At 37.4% G+C, this 24,971-nt stretch overlaps 4 protein-coding genes across 9 annotated transcripts; 1 reads left to right on the plus strand and 3 right to left on the minus strand.

The window, feature by feature from the left end:
* Positions 1-398: 398 nt before the first annotated feature.
* LOC111435516 lies at positions 399-5,633 on the minus strand. 5 transcript variants are annotated; one of them, XM_023072900.1, is made up of 10 exons: positions 5,445-5,633; positions 5,252-5,316; positions 4,889-4,951; positions 2,832-4,077; positions 2,493-2,739; positions 2,129-2,332; positions 1,844-2,017; positions 1,296-1,493; positions 1,076-1,189; positions 399-963 (listed from the first exon to the last, which is right to left on the minus strand). In XM_023072900.1, exons 4-10 carry the CDS (start codon positions 3,878-3,880, stop codon positions 628-630), a joined length of 2,322 nt encoding a protein of 773 aa, XP_022928668.1. In that variant the 5' UTR covers positions 3,881-4,077; positions 4,889-4,951; positions 5,252-5,316; positions 5,445-5,633; the 3' UTR covers positions 399-627. The 5 variants fall into 5 exon arrangements, with proteins under 5 accessions (XP_022928668.1, XP_022928669.1, XP_022928670.1 ...); XM_023072901.1 differs by lacking the exon at positions 4,889-4,951; XM_023072902.1 differs by lacking the exon at positions 4,889-4,951 and having other exon boundaries at positions 2,832-4,075; positions 5,249-5,316.
* Positions 5,634-10,523: 4,890 nt separating this feature from the next.
* On the plus strand, positions 10,524-11,196 carry LOC111435522 (E3 ubiquitin-protein ligase arkadia-like). Its single transcript, XM_023072909.1, has one exon. The coding sequence runs from the start codon at positions 10,583-10,585 to the stop codon at positions 11,189-11,191; it is 609 nt and encodes a 202-aa protein (XP_022928677.1). The 5' UTR covers positions 10,524-10,582; the 3' UTR covers positions 11,192-11,196.
* A 152-nt stretch (positions 11,197-11,348) lies between these two features.
* Positions 11,349-14,528, minus strand: LOC111435517. 2 transcript variants are annotated; one of them, XM_023072905.1, is made up of 4 exons: positions 14,319-14,528; positions 13,294-14,229; positions 11,684-12,348; positions 11,349-11,650 (listed from the first exon to the last, which is right to left on the minus strand). In XM_023072905.1, exons 1-4 carry the CDS (start codon positions 14,322-14,324, stop codon positions 11,503-11,505), a joined length of 1,755 nt encoding a protein of 584 aa, XP_022928673.1. In that variant the 5' UTR covers positions 14,325-14,528; the 3' UTR covers positions 11,349-11,502. The 2 variants fall into 2 exon arrangements, with proteins under 2 accessions (XP_022928673.1, XP_022928672.1); XM_023072904.1 differs by having other exon boundaries at positions 11,349-12,348.
* Positions 14,529-16,286: 1,758 nt separating this feature from the next.
* LOC111435515 (probably inactive leucine-rich repeat receptor-like protein kinase At5g06940) lies at positions 16,287-20,106 on the minus strand. The gene is made up of 2 exons (XM_023072898.1): positions 17,754-20,106; positions 16,287-16,793 (listed from the first exon to the last, which is right to left on the minus strand). The coding sequence occupies exons 1-2, from the start codon at positions 20,044-20,046 to the stop codon at positions 16,414-16,416; spliced, it is 2,673 nt and encodes an 890-aa protein (XP_022928666.1). The 5' UTR covers positions 20,047-20,106; the 3' UTR covers positions 16,287-16,413.
* Positions 20,107-24,971: the final 4,865 nt, after the last annotated feature.

The raw sequence follows: 24,971 nt of genomic DNA on the forward strand, positions 1-24,971 counted from the left end.
TTCCGAATTGGATTCAAAATTGACCAGTTAGTGTGAACTTAAATAGTGTCTCTGGTTTATTAGAGGCGTCGACATCATTTTTTAGCTTGGCAAAAACAAAATATTTTAGGGTACAAAATAAATAACGGAAAATATTAAGAATATTTTTAAAAAAATTAAGAATATTTAATATTTGTAACTCTCGTGGTGGTGGGTTGTGAATTGTAAAGGTTAAATATTTGAACTTTATCGTAGATAAATAGAATTTTATGAAAATAATCTTAAAAAAATAACTCGACAATCTAACCCAAAAATAAAAAATTAGAGTTTACAACTCTATTTGAGTTGCTCGGATCACTAATTCAATCCATTCAATTTTTTGGGCGTTATGGAATATAACGAAAATGTGTTCGTGGTTATGGAATGAAAATGTGTTCATGGTTTATATATAATAACTAAAACTCAAATGCAATATACAAAGAAGATTTGGCTGAGATAACCTTATACATAATCTCTATGACCATCTAAATTGACTCACTTTCCTCTATGTTATTTCTACTTTCCTCATTCAAATTCAACAATCTTTCATAAAGAAACAATCTATATATGTTATAAATATTATACATACAAGACTTGTTTGAGCATTCTTCATACCGACCATACTTCTCGTAGGAGTTTGTACCTCATGTTGAACGTCGTATCGTCTTCATGGCAGCCATTACCATCAGCATTGTACATCGGGGACAAAGTCGTCGGTTTATCGACAATCGTCGAGAGAGGAGAATCCAGTTCCTCAAGTTCTTCATCGCTTGTATATCCCTTCCTCTGAATAGAGGAGATGTTCCTTTCCAAGTGGGATTTTCCTCCAGCCTCTGCAACTTTTTCTGTCACATCAGATGTTGAAGGAGAAATATAGACAACTGGGGCAGCTGTGTAGGGGAAGTTCCTCCCCGAGTAACCCGACACTCTCCGTTCGACTATACTCTGTTTGGCCAAAAGAACGACGCATCAAAACCCAACAACTCAAAGCTATCTAGGAGTTCTCTAGTTGAGACATCCTAACAAAAAGGCTTGGAACAAGAAAAGATCATCTTACCGCAGCATTAAGCGACTCCAAGACAGTTCCCGAAACGGGATCGGGGCAGAACTCATCTGGAGTGAAATTACAAAGTATTCTCGTAATCAACGGAAGACTAATCGACGGGCAGATCTAGAGAACACAAAACATATGGTTGAATAAGGACACTCATAATGTCATATAAACTAGTAGAGTGCATTCAGTTAAGAAATGGTAAACGCTTGGGGTTGAAAAAGACCTCTTCTCTAACTGAGCGATCAGTAAGCATGTCTTTTGGGAGCATCAGGAGATCACTCAATGAATTAAGTAGAGGAAATGATTTGGATCTTCCATCTGCATCTGGTCTAATGTCATCGTCACTGCCATGTTGATCTACCGAAGAGTCATCGGCATCGATACCGATCACGTTGGTTAACCATCTAGACCAATTTCCAACCTGCATCAAGAGCAGCCCACCTCAATTTATCATCTGCTAGTCACCAAAATTTCATGAAGTTTGCAACTTTTTCTTCCAAATCGAAGATCGCATACTGAAAAAAAAGTAATCCCTTTGGCTTCATGAGCATAATTTCAAACTGTTGGAGATGAGTAATTAAACATCTCCATCTTAAAAATGGTATGCATGTTTAAAAGCCATTGCTTCGGCCGATAACGTAGAAAGAATTCATAAGCATTATGCATTTGGATTCGATTCTTGACGATAGAACATGAATGTTTACAGATCCATTACTACATAATACAATCCTAAATATCTAAATTATAAGATGGGGTGAGAATGGTGCATACAGAATTTTTTAGCTGTGCGCCCGATCCGAAGCTCAAATCTCCAGCAGGTATTGGAAGAACCTTGGCATCAACAATAGGATCTGAGACGGGATCAGTTGGAATCTCATGGGCAGACTCACGGAGAATAGCGTTGAACATTGCCACATCTAGCCTGGAAACACACTGTTCCATAACCTGATCCAAGATTGGATATGAATTAAAATGGGAATCATATTCTGAAGTCCCCCATGAAAGGGAAGCTGATAAGAAATATTGTTCTACTTTTCATTATTGAATAAACCTTACCATTCTTGCAAGAACAGGAAGACAACCACACTCATGACCGCTTGCTCGGACAGGACAGAGACGTTGAAAAGCATCCTGAAAAGTACTTCTCCACAGGTTAATAGAGAAGTTCCCTTGCTGTTGATCACCCAGGGGAGGTCCCGTTAATCGTTCCCTGTTTTTGTTTTTGGATGCGTCTTGAGGTTGCATATTTGGTGTTAAAGACTGAAAATATAATATGTGGAACAAAGAGATAAGCATACAGATATTGGTAAAATGGACATTCAATCACACTGTGACAGGGAAAAAGAAACTAAGATGGTTAACTAGCAAGTCTAATACGACAAAGATTATACAAAATAATCTAAGACGGAGTCGACAATACCTGCCACCAAACTGATTCAACTATCCGAGAAAAGATCCAGGATTCAACTCGTTCTAATGCGGCCATAAAAGTTCCTGTCTCTTGCCAATCCTCTTCACACTGGTTGTACTTATTTACTTGTTTACTTCCATATCTATTCCTCCATTGAACAGCTGTTGGGTTCCCGCCATTTGAGCTACAGACGCTGTTAAATGTTCGAGATGTTATCTCCCTCATCACAATAGTATTTGATAGCCAGAAGGTTAACCTGGAAGAGCCAAGGAAAACTTAGTCGTCTACTTCCACCACTCAACAACACTTAAACAGCAATTAGCTGTGATATTATGATAGCAAATATACCTGGGAACATCACTCCCACATGATTTCGCAATTAGAACTAGCCCTGATACAATGTGCCTTGCAACTGTGGCGCGTTTGTCTTGAGACCAATGTTTGCAGGCGTAAATGTAAATTCTAGACAGACGTCGAGCAGGTGTATGCACTTTATGTGCGGAACTCCCATGCTCTGGTACCACTGAATAAATAGACATTTCAAGGGCCGCAACAACTCTCAACTCCTCTTCAAGTTTATCAATTCTTTTTTCCATTTCTTCAATTTTTTGTTCACAATCAACTTGATCATCATCGTCACCAATTGTATCGGGACCATTTCTAATGCTAAGAACACCATTTGATGCCTCATCCAAAACTTCAATATCCTTTACCTCAGCAACAATCTGGTAATCGGTTCCTTCAGAAGATTCTGATGAAGGTTTAGGCACAATTTTTGCACTCCTAGAATTGCTTTTGGAAGACTTTTTGTTTTTTATTCTAGGAGGGTCTCTGTCTGAATTTGCTGTCTGAATTTCCTTGGACGGTGATTTATTTATACCGTGATCAAATTGTTCACTTGAATTGTGAAGAGAGAAATCTGAACTGTTATCTTCTAAAACATTTTCAGGAAATGATACTCTTTCAACTTTCTCTTCCTTCATTGTCAGCGAATCACTTTTTGACGAAACCGAATCTGCCATGGTCTCTGATTCTGAAATTTCTTCCTTCCTGTGATCTTTCTCAAACGTCGTACATTTATAATCTACAGCACCATTCTCATTCTCTCTGTCGGCAATTGCATTGGTGTTAGAATCTTGATGTGTCTCCTCAAACTTACAGGCATCAGCAACATGATCTACAGCCAAGTTTTGATGAACCTCTGCAGGTTTCGTGTTTGTGTTCGACTCGCTTACTAAATTGTTTGGCTTGATATCCAATGCCTTTGGTGCGGTTTCTTTGGCATCCACAGTTTTGCTAATAGTCTCTTGTTGTGGCTTGCGTTCTTTCCTCTCTGCTCTAGGAGTTCGTTTACTCTGGTTCTTAATAGGAGTTTTTCTTTTGTCGATCTCTTTCATTTTTAACAGATTTAAACTTCCAACAATGACAATGAGAAATACTATCAACTGGGATCACTGTAAAGTTATCACAGATCAAAAGTATTGTAGAAGCTTGAGTATGTGGTTTCAACAACCTTTCAGAAGATAAAACCTCACAGATTTAACAGGGCCGTAACTTCACCACTGCGATTCTCAGTGTTAAACTATCTTAAAGCCTGCAATTAAAGAAAAAATTAGTGAGTGACAGAAATAAAGCAGCCATAGGGACAGTGAATTTCAAAATGAAACCATGGTAGCAACACGATGGAATCATCTAGATTGAACTATTGTTCCCCATGTTAGACAAACACGACTCTCCACAATGGTATGATATTGTCCACTTTGAGCATAAGCTCTCGTGGCTTTGCTTTGGGCTTCCCCAAAATGCCTCATACCAATGGAGTTAGTATTCCTCACTTATAAACCCATGATCATTCCCTAAATTAGCCCACGTGGGACTTTCATCATCCAACACCCCATACAAATCAGTTCGACAAAAAAAGAACTATTTGTAATAATTGAACATTTACAAAAAGAGAGAGAGAGAGGGAGAGAGAAGAAAATCCTCTTATGAAACTGCAGAAAGAACACCTATCTATGCTAATGGATGACACAGAAATGAAACGACTAGTCCTTTCTCCTAAAAACACCAAACAACTACAAGGTCATCTTTAGATTTATGAACTGGGAAAGATCGAAATGAATCACAATGCTAATCTCTGACTCGACAGTGGTCCGTACAAAATCAAAACCAATAGATGAGCAGTCACTGTCCGTACAAAATCAAAACCAATAGATGAGCAGTCGCTCATGTAACGTACTAAATCCATCCTAATCTCAAAGTCATAAATGGTAGCAGCCGACTTCAATTCAGGATTACAGGAATTAAACACTCAATCCCCATCGACTTCCCAGCAATCGACTTCAATTTATTCCAAAAGGAACAATAGATTCAGAGTTACAACAATTATAGAAGGAATCACATACTTTTTAGCCCCAAGCTCCTTGGAAAACTTAGTTATACAAAGATCGAACTCCCGAATCTGGTCTCTGGCACGCCGGCAAGAACAAAACAACAAAACAGCATTGAGAGAGAGAGATTTCCAAATATTTTAACGAAAAAGCATCTCACATTGCATAACAGAAACGCTCGATTCATCAAAGAGTAAGAAAATCCACACTCCCAAAGCGAACTCGAAACTCATTAAAAACAAAACGTTAATCGAAAAACCACATCTAGAGCAGTGAAAGGTACACACAGAGAAAAAGTAAAACAAGAATAAAGCTGCGAAAGAGAAAGAAAAGCAAAAGTAGCTACTGAGATCTAGCGAGCACGTATAAGCCATTAACCTTCAAAACAAAAGCCGAACCGCTACTGTTGTTGAGGAACGCAGCAGCACAGCATCTAAGTTCCCCTGCAATGTCCAAAGTCAAAAAGGCAAACAGAGAAAGGCGAAAAAAAGAAGCAGATGAGGAGGAAAAACAGAAAAGGGAGAAATCAACAGAGAACAAAGGAAATGGAGTGAACTCAGCAGTGAATCACCAGCGGAAAGAAGCGCAGATTCCGAGATTGTAAGACGGAAGAAGAGAGAATGGAACATTCATCTCGGGATTGATCAAATTGGCGCAGCATGCCCGGAATCCGAAGGTTCAGGCGTTTCTTTGAAGCATGTGGAAGTGAGTGATGATGATGATGATGATGATGAGAGAAGCAATGGAAGATTTTAAAAACGGCTGCCATTGTTGTTGCTCTATTGAGTAAGTTCTTTCTTTTCTTTTCTTTTTTTTTTTTTGTCGGTGAGTGGAAGTCACCGGGATCTGCCGGTCGCTCTACGCGTAGTACGGATTAGACACCAAACAATTGCCATAGCTTCTTGTCTTATTTACGAAATTGCCATTTTCACCTTTCAATTATCAATTTTCTATTAAAAAAATAAAATTAAGGGTCGTTTGATTTATTTAATAATATACCGAGAATCTTATGGATTAGTTTTTTTTTTATAGCTCGAATTAATTTAAATTTTTGAAAAATAAAAATTTTTAAATTGAATATTTAAATTTTAATTTTTTTTCACGTGAATATTTGATATTTGAATTTTTAATAATTTTAATTATTAATGTAATTATTTTTTTAATAATTAAAAAATAATTCGAACTCAAATCCTAAATAGAGTAACCTACCAAAAATTTCGAATTAATAGAAAAATCTTAGATAACAAATAAATATATATATATAATTGGTCTTTTTCAGCAAATTTTTGTAATAGAAATCTTGAAATATGGTCTAATTTTAAATTATTTATATATTAATTTAATATGATTAAATTTATATAATATTTAAAATATGGAGAAAATTACGGAGAAAAAAATACAATATTATATTAATATGACATTATCTCATAAAATTTAATATGACATTCAGGAATTATAATACATCACTAATATCGGCTACAAATGTCAAATATTTTTAATTTTCATAATAATCTTAAAAATAAAGTAGGGTAGGTCAGATTGTAATCCTATTTTCGAGCGGGTCCAACTAATAAAATGTTAGCTTGCAAACCAACTCGAGTATTTGATTTTTTCAAAATTTAACTTAATTCAAATATAAAAAAAACCTAACACAGCCCAACGTTTATAATTTGAATTGATAGAATGAATGTGAAAACGATGGGACTTAATGAAGTTGACAGACAAGGAGTTATGGTGGCGCCATAATCTTGTGTGGCTAAAACGTAGGCTATGATCCCCAAACGTCCCCTCACGTCCTTCCACTTTTCGTTTTTTCTCTTTTCCTAATTATTTTTCCCTCTTTTTCTTTAATTTATTTCAAATCGGGTTATAAAACTGTGAGAATTTCATATTGAACGGGGACGAGAATGAAACACGTTTATAAGAGTGTGAAAATCTTTTTCTAGCAGACCCATTTTAAAGTCTTAAAGGAATCCCGAAAGGAAAATCACAAAAAAGACAATATTTACTAGCTGGGGCCCGTTACAAAAAAATATTTTTTTTTGATGTGTAATTATTATATAATTTTTTTTTTAATTAGAAACTTGATTAGAGTTCCGAGCCCAATTCAGTCAAGTCAAAACGCATTACTAACATCAGTTACAAACATCAAATATCCTTAATTTTCATAATAATTTTAAAAAGTACAGGTGGGTTGTAACCCTATTTTCGTTCCGTAAAAAAAATGTCAACCTAATAACCGACCTAAATTTTCGTGCGTAACCCTAATCTAGATAAGCTATTTGGTTAAATGGCATGTTTTTAATTTTACTACATGTTTTTCTAAAACGTCTTCAATTGGTACGTGTGCAGAAAATCGGGTCGTTACATTTTAGTTTTACAAAAATTCAACCCAATTAAAATCGAATTTTTTTTTATCAAACCCGACATTTGTAATTTGGGTTAGATAGCTCGAGTTTATCGCATACGTCTAAAACAATTCCCAATTAAAAATTCAATTTATTTAAACTATAATTGTAAATTTAAAAAAAAAAAATAATAATAAATAGTGTGATGGTTAGGTGGAGTCGTGGAGAATCATTATCAGATCATTTTATTTTATTTTTTAATTCCAAAATTTCAAACTTGTCGGTATGCTCTAAACTTTGTCGGGGATTATAAATTATTTATTTATTTATTTATTATATTTAAAAAGGATTAAATTATTCTATTTATTATATTAGCTTATGTAGTTTTAATACATGCTTTATTTATTTATTAAACAAATAATTAAAAATAGCGACAAAAATTATTTTTAATGATAAAGTCGGTGAATGTCCATTCATACGTGTCTTGAATCATATACAACTAGCTAGTTTCTTGTGAACCCAACGAAGCTACAGGTACTTAACGACCCTTTAGAGCTCCATCAAAGTGCATCATAAACATAAGAGGAGCGACCCGTACCTGAACCAACTAAGATACATACGTGGGTAAGAGATATTTAGGTAGAAACCCTCGAGATTCTCAACATAGTATGTCATAACATGTTATACAACTAATACAGTTATTCAAACAAAACTCTAATATAGTAGCTTTTGTTGAGTAATGGGAAGCGGGTTAGCCCGAGAAAGTGCTCGTTCCTGTAACGTTGGGACGACAATTCATCTTGTGACTCATTCCTTCGATCAAACGTCGATCAATCTACTACAGGCCGCTCTGTCATTGTCTGATTACACTCGAAATTGTTTTTCAGACGTTTTCTTGGATCATAAGGAACTGCTATAACCACCACCAGGAACGTTTTATTCTCTTCGGTCTTATCGTTTCTTGCTTTTTACGAAGCTACACTCGGAGCTAGTGCTTGGTGTCTAAGGATGCATGATTCATGTGGAGTGGTAGGGGTAAAATGGGAAATTCGAGGAGAGAAATGGGGTTGAGTCACGGTCACAAACGGGTGGTTTTAGAGAACAAGCTTCAGGTGGGGCACCGACAATGACGATGGTGACCCTACCGCTTGCATGGGTGACCGGTCATTGATTGTAAATTTGAAAAATATATGATTGAAAACGACATGTCGTTTTGAATTTTGCAGCTTCTGCTTTCCAACGCTATATTTGCTTGGTGGCTTAAATCCACTTTTTATTCCTTATCTCTTCAATCATTTCGCTTTCCCCACCATTATTTTCCTTTTTTTTTTTCTAAAATAAATAATAATAATAATAATAAAATAAATTAATTTTAACATTGATATGACCATTTGTCAAATTTAAATTATATATATAAAAAAATCATAACAAAAATTTTAATATTAATATTCTCGAACAATATATTACTTAGAAAATATATCTTAGATATTCGTAATCAGTTAAATTTGAATATTAATATATTTTATTTTATTATCAAGATTTAATTAGTTTATATTTAGTATTAGTTGGTATCTTATATATATTTAAAATGTTGTGAATATCAATGAAGATTAAACCTTCGATCCTAATTCTATTTCTCATTTTTAAATCTGTATTCTTTCGTTGATTAATAATATTTTCATATATATTCACATTTTTTAGTGATAGATATTGCGTCAACAAATAAGCATTTTACTATAAATCAATATAATATATATATATATATCCCGAAGTTTTTCTATATATATATATTTGTTATAAGGGTAAATATGTCATTTTGATGCAACTTGAAACAAAAAACCAAATTTGTTGAATAAGGAATTTTAAAATTAATGATAAAATTACATTTGAGCCCACTTATAAATTATAAATTAACATGTACTTCGAATTAAATTCGAAGATTTAAAAGAAAAAAAGGAAAGGCAACTTCCAAATTGTGTCATTGCAACAACGAGATCTCTCTTGATTTTGTTGGATGTGCTTGACGGTCTCCCATAATAAGCTCACTTGGGAACTGATTTACTCTAGCTATTCGAGAGTCTCTGTTAGTTGAACCTCATGCAGTAGATTCCCTATTTGGCTCGTCCCCTTCGTCAGCTCTTTTATCAAAATACTATTATCTACGTTCGTAAAGTTTGAATGATTTTTCGTTGGGCTCAAAGTCTAAAGGAGTAGGCCCAAAGTTGATCAAAATCCAAATCCAAATAATTGGGCTCAAATATCAACTAAAATAGTATGAAAAAATATATATATAAATATAAAAGAAAAAGAAAAGTCAATGGTCAAAGCTCGATGTACGTCTTTTAGTGCATTTTCCATGTTTAACCTAAATAGATAATACGCTTAACTATAAAGTTCTTATAATTGAGCTACTAAAAAAGAAGGTACACCTTGTCATTAGTATCGCTTTCATTCCAATATGGTCTCACTTTATTCATATACCCTTCATTTACTGGGGTATCACATGCCCACCAGCTTCTATCTTGATCTATCCCTAAATCACATCTTATTGGGAGAGGTGCCCGTTTGATACCATTTGTAACATCTCAAGCCTAAGATTTAGAATCTGGATTCGGCACTTGATGGTCTCGACATTCCCCTACGACATAGTTACTACTTACTCCTTGCTCTCAAGAGTAAAGACTATCACACAGACCAACATGAGTTCTTCACACCATATTTTTTTCTCACTCATGTAGCAAATTCCTAAAGAGGTTGCCTAACGTTGAATTGCTCTCAAGCATGCTTAACCATGGAGTTCAAGTTATCGAAAAGGAAGGTGCACCTTATTAGTATAGGAGTAATTTTCAATTCTTTTAAATTTTTTTAGACCTTCTATCCTCAAGACCCATTCGAATATGTCCTGGTTTATTTATGTACCTCTCATCCACCGTGCGCTTGTCATGAGTAGAAAATGATTTCGTGACCAAAACATAAAAAATGAAAAGAACACTTAAACCAGTAATAAAAAATAAAAAATAAAAAAAAAAACAGAGTATAGCCGTTATTAGTTCCAAAACGAAATTCAGATACTTCCCATAAACACGAATTTAATTTGAAGAGGGAGTGGAAGCGGATCAAATTAGGAAAATCTTAACATTTTCCTTATCGGTCACTATGATCTAACGGTCTCATTCTGAAGATTTTCCAAATTTGAAACTAAATTCCTCTTCTCTTATAAATACGACCTTCACTCCGCCGCCGCCGAATAAAAAATCGACCACTTCAATCAATCATGTCTTTCGCTGCTTCAACGCCGATTCAGTATCGTCTTTACACCGCCGCCGCCCAATCCGAAACCCATAAAGCTTTGGAAGTCCGAATGCGCTCTTTCAACCGTCTGATCTCTGCTTCTTCCTTCCCCGGAGTTCCGCCGCAAATTCTGTTTGAAACCAGACCCACTCCGGTGAACGATGCTCTGTTTCATCTCTCTCTGCGCCAACTCCATGATCCTCTGTTTCACATCCCCCGGTTACTCTCCACACTCGACATCCACGCCGCCGCCTGCGAAGTCATTGGCTGGAAGATCGCATCTCAGATCGCCCAGTTATCCGCCGGAAACAGAGAGACGAGTTTCCACATCGTCGTTGAGGTGGATTTCATCCAAAACATCTGGATGGGTCAGGTAGCCGGAATGCGCCAGGGACAGGGCAACGGCGGCGGACTGGTGGAGGAGACTGTTGTTCTGGATGAGTTGCCGGCGAGGAGGAGGCAGAGGAGAGGAGTGGTGGCGCGTGTTGAAGTGGAGGAAGAGAAGGAATTGGGAGATTGCTGTATCTGTTTGGATGAGATGATGAATAAGAAGAGGGAGGTGATAAGGACTCCCTGCGGGCATGTGTATCATGAATCATGCATCTTCCAGTGGCTCAACCTCCATAACTCTTGCCCTCTCTGTAAACGCCCACTGCCATTGGAGGAGGACTCAACCTGACTTCCTTTTCATTTAATTACCCATTTTTCTGAGGGCTTATTTGCAATTTTTTTTACTACTCCTTGTAGTAATACTAATAATAATTGTCCTTAATTGCAAATATTTTTGTTGATACAAGAATTGTTGGTACTAGCAGTCCGGAGAGATCGGAGAGATCTATAAGACATACACGTAGTTTATGCATAATCAATCAATGAATCATAGTATATAAGAAAGAATATGAAGAATGTGAAGTTAATAGAGAAAAGATGACGGGAAGGGGGAACGGAAAGGGAAACGAAGCATTCCGTCGCGAAGAAAATTGTTTTCTTTTATCTCTCAGCTTCATCTGGATCATCCTTTCTTTCTTCCATTCCTTTAGATGGACCTTTCCTTTCTTCACTTCCATTGTCGCCCTCCTTGCTTTCTTCAGTTTCCTTCTTCGCTTCTTCTCCCTCCTCCTTTGCGTTCGAAGCGTCCGTTGTCTCTTCCTCCTCTGCGTTCGTAGCATCCTTTGTCTCTTCCTCTGCTGCATCAGAAGCATTCTTCGTTTCGATCGAATCAGAACCATCCTTTGTTTCTTCAATTACAGTCGATGCATCTTCGGTTTCCTCTTTTTCGTTTGAAGCGTCATTGGCTTCTTCTTTTTCATTAGAAGCGTCATTCGGTTCTTCTGTTTCCTTAGGCGAAACGTCCTTCGTTTCTTCAATTGCGCTCGACACGACATCCCTTTCATGAATTGCAGTAGGCACAGCATTCCCTTCTTCAGTAGCAATAATGGCATCCTTTGTTTCTTCTTTTTCAGCATCATTGGCTTCTTCTCCTTCACCTGAAGTGCCCTTTGTTTCTTCGATTGCTGTAGACACGACTTCCCTTTCTTGAATTGCAGTAGGCGCATCCTTCGTTTCTTCAGCTGCAATAGATGCGTCCTTTGTTTCTTCGGTTCCATTCGACACGTCTTTCTTCTCTTCGGTTGCATTAGAGGCATCCTTTGCTTCTTCAGTTGCATTAGACGTCTCCTTCCCTTCTTCAGTTTTGTTAGACGCGTCCTTCGCTTCTTCTGTTTCCTCAACCTCGGCGATGATTACCAATGGTCCTAGCTCAGATTCCATTTCTTTGATTTTCTTGGTTAGCAATCTCAAGTTTTGAAGCCCTCTAAGGTGGTCAAGTGATGCTGCCTGGAAGAACAATTAGAATTGTAATTAGAATTGACACAAAAACACATCTAATTGATGAAAAATTAGCCTCAGATTATACTGTATCGGTATCACCGGTGCACCTAGGACTTTAAATTGTTAAGTTAGGATAGGATTAATCACTTAATCTATTCCCAACCTAACAGCTTAGCCCACTGGCAATAACTCGATTGGCAACGTTCGATCGACTAGAAGTATCTACGAAGGTTGAATCCCACTTCTTAGCTAGTAGCTTTTCCACAAAATAAAGACAAGGGGAGGAAGCTAATCAGCTATATCTTTTCCCTTTATTCATTCCTCCTTTTCAACCACGCCTTTTGATTTCATAATTTCAGGACGTGATAAGCATATACGATTCATCTTACATCTCAAGCAAATTCATAACAGTATGTAACAAAAATATGTAGAAAAACACACCAGAATAATGAATCACATTGATATAACAAATAGTATTGGGCTCAAGGTTACACCAATCACAATGACCATATTACCATAATATTTCCCAAAAGAAGTTTCAACAGTGACATTTGAAAGAACAATCTGTTGAGCTTGTTCCCACAGAAAGATCAGTTAAAAGGCGGTTAACAAACCCAATTCGGGTTCATAGTGTGATGAGCCAAAGGTGATATCAAAATCATGTGATTGTGTGCGGTTAACGAACCCAATTTGGGTTCATAGTGTGGAGCTTACACATTTGATATGAGTAGCTAAAGAATACAAACTAATACATTCAATATGGCAGAAAACTTTTACATAACAGACAACGAACACATTTTATATCAGATCATACTTTCATATATGCATGTTTTTCTCAGTTCGGTCAGACAGCTAAAGGATTTTAATGTCTGTCAACTAAATCATTGAATGAACAAAGTAAATTCCCATTAGAAATTATATATGAATTCAAATAACTTTGCAATACCTCACCTCTTCAAGCTGTTGTCGTCGATGTTTAAGAGTCTCTTCATTGGCTTCCTTGTGAATAGAGTGAAGAATGTGCAGCAAATGAGAATCAAAACTCTCTGTACAATGCTGCGCAATCAAAGAGTAAGGAACAGGGAATTGGCAACCCATATTATGGAAGGGGCAATTCACAAGCTTCATTGGACAAACAGTTATGCAATGGCGATCCATTTCACGTCTCATAATAAAGGCAGAACACTTCTGTTCACATTGAATTATCTTGAAAGGGCAAATGGAATCATGCTGTTCTGTGTGGTTTGCACAAAATAGTGCAGTGCAGCCTTCATTTGTGCAAGTTAATGTTCTAAACCCACAGATTTCAACATGTTCAGCTAATTCTTCTGCAGAGTGGAATTTCTTGTCACAATGATACTCACTCTTGAAATCTACGTTCTTAAGCAAAGCCTGAGCAATTGCTTGTCTCCTGTCAAGCGGCCAAAAGCCATTGACGTCCATTTCCTGAACAAAATCGTCTATCTTGTCCTCTCTTTTCTCACTCAGAACCCAGGCTGAAACTCTACTAAAAAAATTTCTCTTCGACAGAGAAAAATCTTCAACAAAATCAGAGATGATATCGTAAGGATGATCGGATAACTCCGCATCCGGAGCATTCTCTAAGATTACAGATTCCGCAACAAAAGTTTCGCTCCTCAAGGTTAAATAATCTACCATTTCTTTCCTCATATCGGCAGCCACGGAGCCAGGGGTTCGAAAGATACCTCCAGTCGTATTATCGACGCATGCGGTGGATAATCCAGGAAGAAGAAGCTGAGCGAGTTTATGCACAAGTTCCGCATCGCAAAGATCGCAATGACACAAAGGATCTTTGATCTCTTCATCCTCAATCTTCTCCGGTACGATTTCTTTCTCCGTCGTCGGAAGATCCACATTCGGAGATTCCTGCAACACAAACATAATCCTTCATCCTTAAGCCGTGAAATTCGAGTAAGAAATTGAAAATTAAAGATGCGTTTCCAGCAGTATACCACCTCCATTTTTCCTTGAGGCAGAGGAAATAACAAAAAACTTCTTCTCCTCCTCCTTGCTCTTCTTCTTCTTCGTCTTCTTGTGGAAGCCGCGTCGTAGATTGATTGGGATTGTGAATCTGTCAAATGGAGAGAGAATAGGAGGGGGGAAATGGAGAAAGTGAAAAAAGCTTGCAATTCAGATTTTCATGGCGGATCAGAATGGGTCAATAGAACGTGGCGTTTTTTTAAAGCTTCTCAGAAACCGTTTCAACTCCGATTTATTATTATTTTTTATTTTTATTTATTTTAAGTATTATTGTTTTGTAATATTATTTTAAAGAAGCATTATTTTTATTTATTATCTTATATAAAATTAAATTAACATTTCTCTATCTAGTTTATATTCATACGACCAAAATTCGACTAACCCGACTAACCCCACTGGGGACAGATATTGTCTGCATTATGGATTGCTATAAGACTCATAGTTTTAAAACGTGTTTATTAGGAAGAGATTTCCACATGTTTCGTTCCCCTCTCTAACCAATGTAAGATCTCACAATCCATCTTTCTTCGGAGCCAAGCGTCCTCACTGCCACACCGCTCCGTGTTTGGCTTTGATACTATTTGTAATAGCTCAAGCCCACCTGATATGAACCACGACCAAGGAATTTCCATACCTCAAGATCCAATTACAAAGACGAGAGCCAAGAAGTTACAACAAACATTGTACACTTGTATTCAAGGTTTAGTCTGCTCATCAAAGGAGATTCTAAAAGATGTTGGAGACCTCTCTTATATGTGTGCAAAGTTGAACTCGAAGAAAGAGATCATTAAATGCACTTTAAGTTGCATTTAATGAACTCAGCTGAATTTATGGAATTAGTCCAAGATGACTAATAAGCACATTTCATTCCTTAGTCATTATAATTTAAATATTTATTTGTCATATTTGAGTAATTTTTAATATAGGAGTTGAGGTTGTAATGTAACCCACAGGTTACCATATTCTATCGTTAACTAACCATTTTAATACGGAGGTTAAAAGTATTTCTCCTCTACTAGCTAATTTAATTTGAGAGTTACCTATCACATAGGTTAAGGTTGTAAAGGCTATACAAGCCTTCTTTTCTTTGATTAGGGACATCACATCTTGGAATTAAAAAGAAGAATTTATATTTTTTTTTTAAGCTTTATTGAGAGCTAAGATTTTCTTTGCAAATTCTTGTGTTTAAAACTTGTATGTTAGAGTCATTCAAGTGGTATTTAATCACACTTCTTGTGGAGCGATTCAAATCACGAGTTTAGAAACGAGTTATCTTTACTCTTGATCTTGATCATCAAGGTAATCCGTTCCATACTTTCTCTTGGGTTGATTCCATATCACTACCATAAGCAAATATTGTCCGCTTTAACCTATCACTGTCAGTCTCACGGTTTTAAAACGTGTCTAATGGGGAGAGGTTTCCACATCCTATATTTTGTTTCCCTCTCCAACTAATGTGGGATCTCACAACCCTACTCGTGATTAGGTAGGATTAGATTATTATTATTATTATTTTCCTATTTAGTTTGGCTTGAATTTATAAAAAATAAAAAATTTTGGTCAATTTGTAGGTTAACATTTGACCCCACCAACCCGAAAATAAAGTTACAGCTCAATTTTACCCTACCCTACTTTTAAGATTATTATGAACATTAAGAATATTTGACGTTTGCAACTAATGTTAGTGATATATTGTGACTTGTGAATGTTTGATATATATCATAACATATATTGTGGATAAGTATGCTTTTTTTAAATAATAAAAACGACCCGACAACCCAATCCCAACCAAATTGGTTGAATTGGGCTGTGAACTAACTCTATTCCAATTGTTCGGGTCACCAACTAAATAAACCCAAAATTTCATGTTAGTCCAATCGATTTTACCGACTCAACCCGTATACGCCCCGACAAAAACGATTCTCTTAAAACCCAAAGCTACATAACACCAAAATTTAAGCATCTTCATTTTAAAATCAAAATGATAAAAAAGAATAAGAAGTCTCCTACAATAATGATATATGTGAATTTGGATATACAGAAAACAAGCCATGGAGCTAAGACATGTCTTCAGCTCGACACCGAACTATCATCCTCTGCAGCCGAGAAGGCAGCAGCATCATCAAGGTTCGTTGTCGAGCCGATCAGTTGAAGCGCCTTGGCGACTTCCAGCATCGACGGTCGTTTTTCAGGCATCATAGAAGTGCATTGGAGGGCAACGTCTAGAGCTTCCAGCATCAACCCTCGTTGAGAATTCTCCGAGATGCTCGGGTCAAGGACTTGGGAAGCACCATTCGCTATGTTCACCTTCCTCCTCACCCACTGGATCACGTCGAGAGCGTCCGTTGATTCCGAACGCTCGGCTAGTCTTCCAGTCACCAGTTCTAGCAACACTACTCCAAAGCTGTACACATCCATTTGCTCTGTTGCCTTTTTGTTGTATTTACATTCTGCATTCCAAATGATAGATGTAATAAGACTCTTTAGATCGCTTTACTACCAACACGTTTCGAACGATATCTTATGGTTCTAATTGATAAACTCGGGAACTTATTAAACGAAAGAAACCTATATAACCCGACTCGATCATAATAAATTGTACTGGACTGATAGATTTTTCGGGTTATCGAGTTTTTCAAACACCCGAGTTCACTATGTTGAGGATTGTTGGGAGGGAGTCCCACATTAGCTAATTTAGGGAATGATCATTCGTTTATGCTCAAAGTGGACAATATCATACCATTGTGGAGATCCGTGATTCCTAACATGATATTAGAGTCATGCCCTTAACTTAGCCATGTCAATAGAATTCTCAAATGTCGAACAAAGAAGTTGTGAGCCTCAAAGGTGTAGTCAAAAGGTGACTCAAGTGTCGAACAAAGGGATGTACTTTGTTTGAGGACTCCAAAGGAGTCGAGCCGGCTGTTCGAGGGCTTCATAGGCCTCAGGGGAGGCTCTCCAGTGTACTTTGTTCGAGGGGAGGATTGTTGGGAGGGAGTCCCACGTTGGTACAAGGCTTTTTGGGGAATCCAAAAATAAAGCCACGAGAGCTTATGCTCAAAGTGGATAATATCATACCATTGTGGAGATCCGTGATTCTTAACATGGTATCAGAGTCATGTCCTAACTTAGCCATGCCAATAGAATTCTCAAATGTCGAACAAAGAAGTTGTGAGCCTCGAAGGTGTAGTCAAAAAGTGACTCAAGTGTCGAACAAGAGTGTACTTTGTTCGAGAACTCTCCAGAGAAGGAGTCGAGCCTCAATTAAGGAGAGGCTGTTCGAGGGCTCCATAGGCCTCAGGAGAGGCTCCATAGTGTACTTTGTTCGACGGGAGGATTGTGGATTGGACAATATCATACTAATGTGGAGATCCCTCATTCCTAACACACTATCGTAAACTTTTGTGTACCTGGTGCAATATAGCAAGAATGAGCGGATTCCGAAGCAACTGTTGAGTGAAACGCCGACTCTCCAACGATATGGTCGAGAGCAAAATCCGTGAGCTTCGGGATCAAGTCAACGTCCAGTAGAATGTTCGACGATTTGACGTTTCGATGAAGCAAACGTGGGACGTAGTCCTTGTGAATGTAAGCAAGTCCTTGAGCAACTTCAATAGCAATTCTAAGTCTCACATTCCAATTCAAACAAGAATCATTTCTGCATAACAAGTCAGCCAAGCTTCCTTTATGTAAGAATTCATAGATCAAAAAAATGGCATCATCAGAATGACAAAACCCCAGAATTTTGATGATGTTCTTATGCCTGATCTTAGCCAACGTCTTGACCTCGGCTTTCAACGACTTCCACGAACGACTCCCGAACTTAACAAGTTTCTTCACGGCAATCAGTTCACGGCTCGGTAAGCTTAAAACAAACACTTGTCCAAAAGCTCCCTCACATCCTTGTGCAGTTTTCTCATTCATCCCCATGATCAACGCGTGCTCACTGATTCTAAGAGGGTAGAAGTAGACCGAATGCCAGTTATCGACACGGGATTTCGATTTGAACGACCGGTAATACAGAACGAACCCAGCAGCTAAGCTCATAACTCCGAGAACACAAGCTATAGAGACAAGGGCACATGTCATTTTGTTAAGTCCAGACATATCACTTACTGGATGGCCTTGTGAACAAGGAGTTTGCAAACCAGGGCCACAAAGATCAGGATTTCCTTGCAGAAAAGAAGCTGGCAATCCAGAAATCAAAGAAAACGGAACAGCGCCCGATAGTTGATTAAACGAAACATTAAACAGCGCAAACTTTAAGTTCTCGAGTCGTTGAGGGATCGAGCCAGTGAGATTGTTATCAGAAAGATCAAGATAAGTCAACACAGGTAGATCTGCAAGGGAACTAGGTATCTCTCCACTAAAACTATTCCCTGCTAAGGACAATGAGACAAGTTTCTTGCAGTTCTTCGGCTCGGGAATTCGACCCGAAAGTGAATTATGAGACAGATTAATAATACTCATCAATGGAGAATCACAGAAGTTCGGTGGCAGATCACCATGAAAACGATTAAGCGAGGCAGAGAATCGATATAAGCTTCGAATCGATCCGAGACCTTGGGGTATCTTACTCGAAAAACTGTTGTTATCAAGCTGAACTTGCTCAAGATGAGTAGCCATTGATATAAACTCCGGAACTTCACCAGAGAAACCATTGTTTTCAGCTCTAATTAGCTTAATCTTAGGCAATGACCATAAGGATTCAGGGAAATCCCCTGAAAACCCATTGTTCTGAACTTGAAACCTCTCCAGATTCAAGCATTTATTCAAGGAATTAGGCAAATTCCCAGTGAAAAAATTGGTATGAACACTAAAACTCACAAGGGATTCTCCACTACAAAACCCATTTGGGAAAGCCCCCATGAGTTTATTCTCAGAAACATCAAAGAACACCAAATTCTTCAAAGAAGAACCCATCATTTCAGGGAGTTTTCCAGTGAGATTGTTCTGAGAAAGATCCAAAACATTCAAACTCTTCAAACCCAACAAAGAATAAGGGATTTCGCCATAGAAACCAGAGCTTTGAAGCCATAGCTCCTCAAGCTTCTCAAGCTTACCAATCTCATTAGGAATATCACTCATCAGATAAGCATTTTCAGACAAATCAAGAACAACAAGTTCAGTAAGATTATGAAAGATAACAGAGGGTACTCTACCAGATATCAAGTTGTTCCTCAGATTAAGAGTTTGAAGATTCTTCAAAGCCCCAATGCCTTCAGGGATCTTCCCTTCGATGTGATTCCTCGCAAAATCAAGAACACGTAGAGAATCAAACAGAGAAATCTGATCTGGGATTGTTCCCCAAATGAGATTATTACTCAGATTCAAACTCTCCAACGCGCTGCACTGCGAGAGATGAAGAGGAATCGGCTGATTGAAGCGATTATCAGCGAGATTAAGATGGGTTAAACGAGGGAGTTCGCAAACGGAAGATGAAATTTCACCGGAAAGGTTCAAACCCTGAAGAACAATGGCGGCAATCGAAAGCGATGAAGGAGAAGAACTCGTACAAGAAATTCCAGTCCAATTACAGAAATGGGTTGCAGAAGAAGAAACCCAATTCGAGAGAGAGTTCGTTGAATCGTTAATGGAAGCTTTGAAGGTCAAAAGGGTCGATTCCTCAGAGGATGAAGAACACAAAATGAAGAAAGAAAAGACTAATGAGAGCAACAATGGCGGTTTCAAGAGGGAAGCCATGGGAGGGACTCAGAGTGAGCTCTGTACTTCAGTACTCCACTATATATATATATATATATGTTGAAAAAGTCTCGACCCTTTTACTTTGGGGCAATTTTCTTGAGAAAAGTGATATGGGGGAAGGAAATTGACCTTGGGCATCATATAATAATATAAGGGTTGATTTGAATCACGGGTATGGTTTTTTTTTTGGCGAATAAATGCCAAAAAGTTGAAACATTTGGAGCAATTATAATAACATTTCTCTCATTTTTCTTTGTATTGTAACAAGAAGTCTTCGTCTTTCATCTCAAATCTATGCTTCATGGAGTCCTTTTTGAATATAAATATTCGAACTTTGGTCTACTCCATAAAATTATTTATTTATTATGATCGGGACAGTGGTTTCAAATCTCAACATTTTCTGTCTCGAGCGAGGAGCAAAATCGCTTTACTAAGTGAAAGAAAGGAAGAAGCGGAGTTTTTAGCTAGCTCTTTCAAGCGGGTTGCTTCTCACTATACTAATTGAGTGAAGCTAGTGCTAGATGTCACGACCTCATTAAGAAGACAATAGGTTGTGACTCTTGTTGGATGATGGAAGTCCCACATCGACTAATTTAGGGTGTGATCATGGGTTTATAAGTGAGGAATACTAACTCCATTGGAATGAGACCTTTTGGGGAAGCCCAAAGCAAAGCCATGAGAGCTTATGCTCAAAGTGGACAATATCATACCATTGTGGAGAGTCGTGTTCGTCTAACAACTCTCACATGTAGACTAATAAGATGACGACTCTCAGTTTGTGTCAAACCGAGGGTCGAGATAGATTGCGATCGAAGAGGACGATGCATCATCTAACACACAAACTCGGTAGCTTCCCACTACACTAATTGAGTGAAGCGGGTGTTAAGTGTCACAATCTCATTAAGAAGACAATAGGTTGTGAATCCCACATGCAGATCGACAAGATGGCGACTCTCAGTTGTCGTCAAACCGACTATGTGAGGGTCGAAATAGATAAGTGTCATGATGCGATCGAAGAGGAGGATGCATCATCTAACACACCAAGAAGAGTATACATTAACGACAAGTTGAGGCATAAGTAAGATTGGAGAGTACAAGGCGACATGAGTTAGACAGTATCTCAAATTCTCGATCAACAGAGTCAACATTTCGAACCTCTAATGATAATCGAATTTTTTTTTTGTTCATTCGTTCGAGGTCAAATAAAATCTACAAATTTTTTATAAATAATTTCAAATTTTAAAAGGTCGAGAAATTAGGTGTAAACAATCGAGTGATGTTTGAAATTTATTTTGATTAATTTCAAATTATGTTATGAGAAAAGTATGAAAAAGAATCCTAAGTGATATTATTAATCAAAAGAAAAGAACGAGAGATATGACCTTCCACCTACCCTTTTAAACCCTAAACCCTAAACACATTTCAACTTTCCTTAACCACTCTACTTTCTACGACCCGTCTTTTCGTATGTAGTCACTCGTTAAACGGTTCAATACAATATATCTTTAATGGGTTTAGGGATTCCGTCAAATATATAAAAACAGCTCTCATCTCTATAGGTCCAGCTAGTCCTCTAACAAACAAGTAAGTCACAGTCGAGGTGTGTGGTTAATCCTCTTTTATTGCATGAGAACCGTAATGAACCCCTAAGATACATTTAGCCTGATCAATCACTATTAGAGGTTAGCAATCCCGTATCTCAACAGACTATTGAGATGCATATGTATACTCTATCTATCTAGACAGTTAACGACAAGAAATTAGTTGGCAACCCTCTAATAGTCCCTACGGATGAACCAAATAATATCAACTACTGAGATGCATATACAAACCCGATATTGTTTTAAGATAAAGGCAAGGGTTATATGTATGGATGATGACGGTAGTTGAGGAGGCCATAGAACCAAGCCCTGTTGGTTTAGTTTTCCACGCTTAGATCACCGTCTTTATGAACATTTAAGTCCATGTTTTTTTTTTAAGTGAAACATTTTTAATCATTTTTCGCACATAGTAGTCACGACATACATGTTGTAGCAATCTATCAATTAGGTATGATCTCGACTAGACGATGAACGAAAACAAGGGTGCTACCGACGTATAATCCTTTCATGGGTTGTCACCTTGATGACTTAAGCATCACAACTAGTTTGACATAGACACATGTGTGAGTTATTGTAACAGCCCTCAAACACATCATAGCTAGTTCGACATAGCCACATGTGTGAATTACTGTAGCAGGCCAAAGCGGACAATGTCGACTACTCAAACGCATCATAGCTTGTCTGTTTTAATCCGTTACATATCGCCGTCAACCTCACAATTTTTAGAATGCGTCTGTTAGGAAGAGATTTTCACACCCTTATTAAAAAAAAGGTTTCGTTCTCCTCTTCAACTGATGTGGAATCTTACCGTTACCTCCTTCTAGGTGGAAGTGTAAAAAAACATGAAAACGGTAAAAAGAGGAAAAGAGAAACGGTAAAAAAAAGAAAGGGGGCGGCAGTTGAGCTTTGGGGAACGCTGACTTATTTAGTTGTGGCGGTGGTTTTACTGCTGACAGTAAGGGTAAAAGTTAAAAGCTGCAGTTCCCCGGCAAGATCTTGCCAAAATTGTTACCCTGTCTGTGTCAAGATTCTTTCCCTTATTTTCCGGCCTATTCCAAGAAGCCTTCCCCCTTCATTAATTAAATGCATTCATTGCTCATTTATTTCACCTATTAATTAAAATACTGCTAAAATTTGCTTTAAATTAAAAATAATAATAATATTTAAACTTTTTATCCTAAAAATATTATTAAAAATTAAAAAAATTCTTACGCCAATATATGGATTTAAATTGTGTATCGACTTTGCCCTCTTTGGGCTTTTTCTTTAGGGCTTGCCCTTGAGGCTTTAAAACACGTTTGTTAGGGGAAGGTTTCCACACCCTTATATATGGTGGTTTGTTCTCCTCCCAACCAATGTGGGACATCACAATCCACCCCCTTTCAGGACCCAGCGTCCTCGCTGGCACTCTTTTCTTCCTCCAATCGATGTGGGACCACCCCCAAATCCACCCCCCTTTGGGGCCAGCGTCCTTACTAGCACACCACCTCGTGTCTACCCCCTTCGAGGAACAGCGAGAAGGCTGACACATCGTCCGGTGTCTGGCTCTGATACCATTTGTAACGACCCAGATCCACCGCTAGCAGTTATTGTCCTCTTTGGGCTATTGTGATGTCTCACATTGGTTGGGGAGGAGAACAAACCACCATATATAAGGGTGTGGAAACCTTTCCGTAATAGACGTGTTTTAAAGCCTTGAGGACAAGCTGGAAAGGGAAAGCACAAAGAAAACAATATTAAATACTTAACATTAAAAGAATTTTTTAAATAATTTTGAAAGTTCGAGAGTATTTTTTAAATAAAATATTAATTTACAGATATTTTTATTAATTTAGCCTAATTTATTAAAATTAAATACATAGTAATAGACACAATAATTAAAAATATTAAATTAATAATTTGATTTGACATTTGTAGCAATATATAATGTATGCTTATATCTTAGTCAAGACAAAATAATAAAAGATCATTCTCTTTTTTCTTTTTGTAAGTGAATGATTATGAAACATAATGACATTTTTATATATATATATATTTTGTCAATTACTTTTGTTTGGTCATTATATTAGATTTTAAATAATTTATATTGAAATATGATTTGAAATCATTTTATTACTTTTGTAAGTAATAAGCTTTCTCATCTACAATTGTTACATCATTTCTTCCGATATAAAATTTATATATATTTAAGATTCGAGTCGAGATTTGATATTTGAGACCCTTATGTCTGGTACGATAGGATCATGTTACTTACTTTTTGCTTCCAAATGGGGGTGGATTTGGGGGCGGTCCCGCCAATAAAGATGCTGGGCCCCAAAGGGAGTTGATTTATGGGCAGTCCCACATCGATAGGAGGAAGGAAAGAGTGCCAGCGAGGACACTGGGCCTCGAAGGGGGTGGATTGTGATGTCCCAAATTGGTTGGGGAGGAGAAGAAACCACAATTTATAAGGGTGTGGAAACCTTCCCCTAGTAGACGCGTTTTAAAGTCTTGAGGGGAAGTCCAAAGAGGACAATATCAGCTAGCGGTAGATCTGGGTCGTTATAAGAATTGTCGTGAAAATTTATTTTATATAATATGGGTTAAATATATATTTGTATTAAACGGGATGAACGAGGACAGATAATATAATCTCATGCCCTACTAGGGAAAAAATGTTCTCACTCCCTTTCCTGTTCTCGTCTCAATCAAGAATCTCCTCCTTGCTCAAGACTGCCCATAGGAGGGTAAAAATAAAATATATTATATTAATACTTTTTTATATTTAATTAATAGTTATTAATAATATTGTGAAAAACATTTATTGAAAAAAAAAAAAAGAACGAACCATTTGGAAGGTCAGAGAGAGAAACGAAGCATTCTTTATAAGAGTGTAAAAACTTATTCATAGCAGATGCATTTTAAAACTGTGAAGTTGATGGCGATACGTAACGAGCCAAAACGGACAATATCTGCTAGCGGTTGGCTCAGGCTATTACAATCATAGTTGGAACCACTCTTAGTCTAACTTGTTGATCAGAGTTGGAATTACCCTTAGTCTAGCTTTCTGTGAGTCAATAAGTTCAACTTGTTTAGAATCAGGGTGGATGCATCCTCGCTAGCACACTGCTCGGTGTTTGGTTTTAATCCTATTTATATCAGCTCAAGTCCACCGCTAGCAAATATTGTCTAGTTTGACCCATTACGTATCACCGTCACAATTTTAAAACAAGGGAAGGTTTCCACACCCTTATAAAGAATGCTTCATTCCCCTATCCAACCGAGGTGGGATCTCATAATCCACCCCCCTTCGAGGCTCAGCTTCCTCAGTAGCACACTACT

Source organism: Cucurbita moschata, unplaced genomic scaffold, assembly GCF_002738365.1.
Source record: "Cucurbita moschata cultivar Rifu unplaced genomic scaffold, Cmos_1.0 Cmo_Scf00049, whole genome shotgun sequence".
Classification (NCBI taxonomy): Eukaryota; Viridiplantae; Streptophyta; class Magnoliopsida; order Cucurbitales; family Cucurbitaceae; genus Cucurbita; species Cucurbita moschata.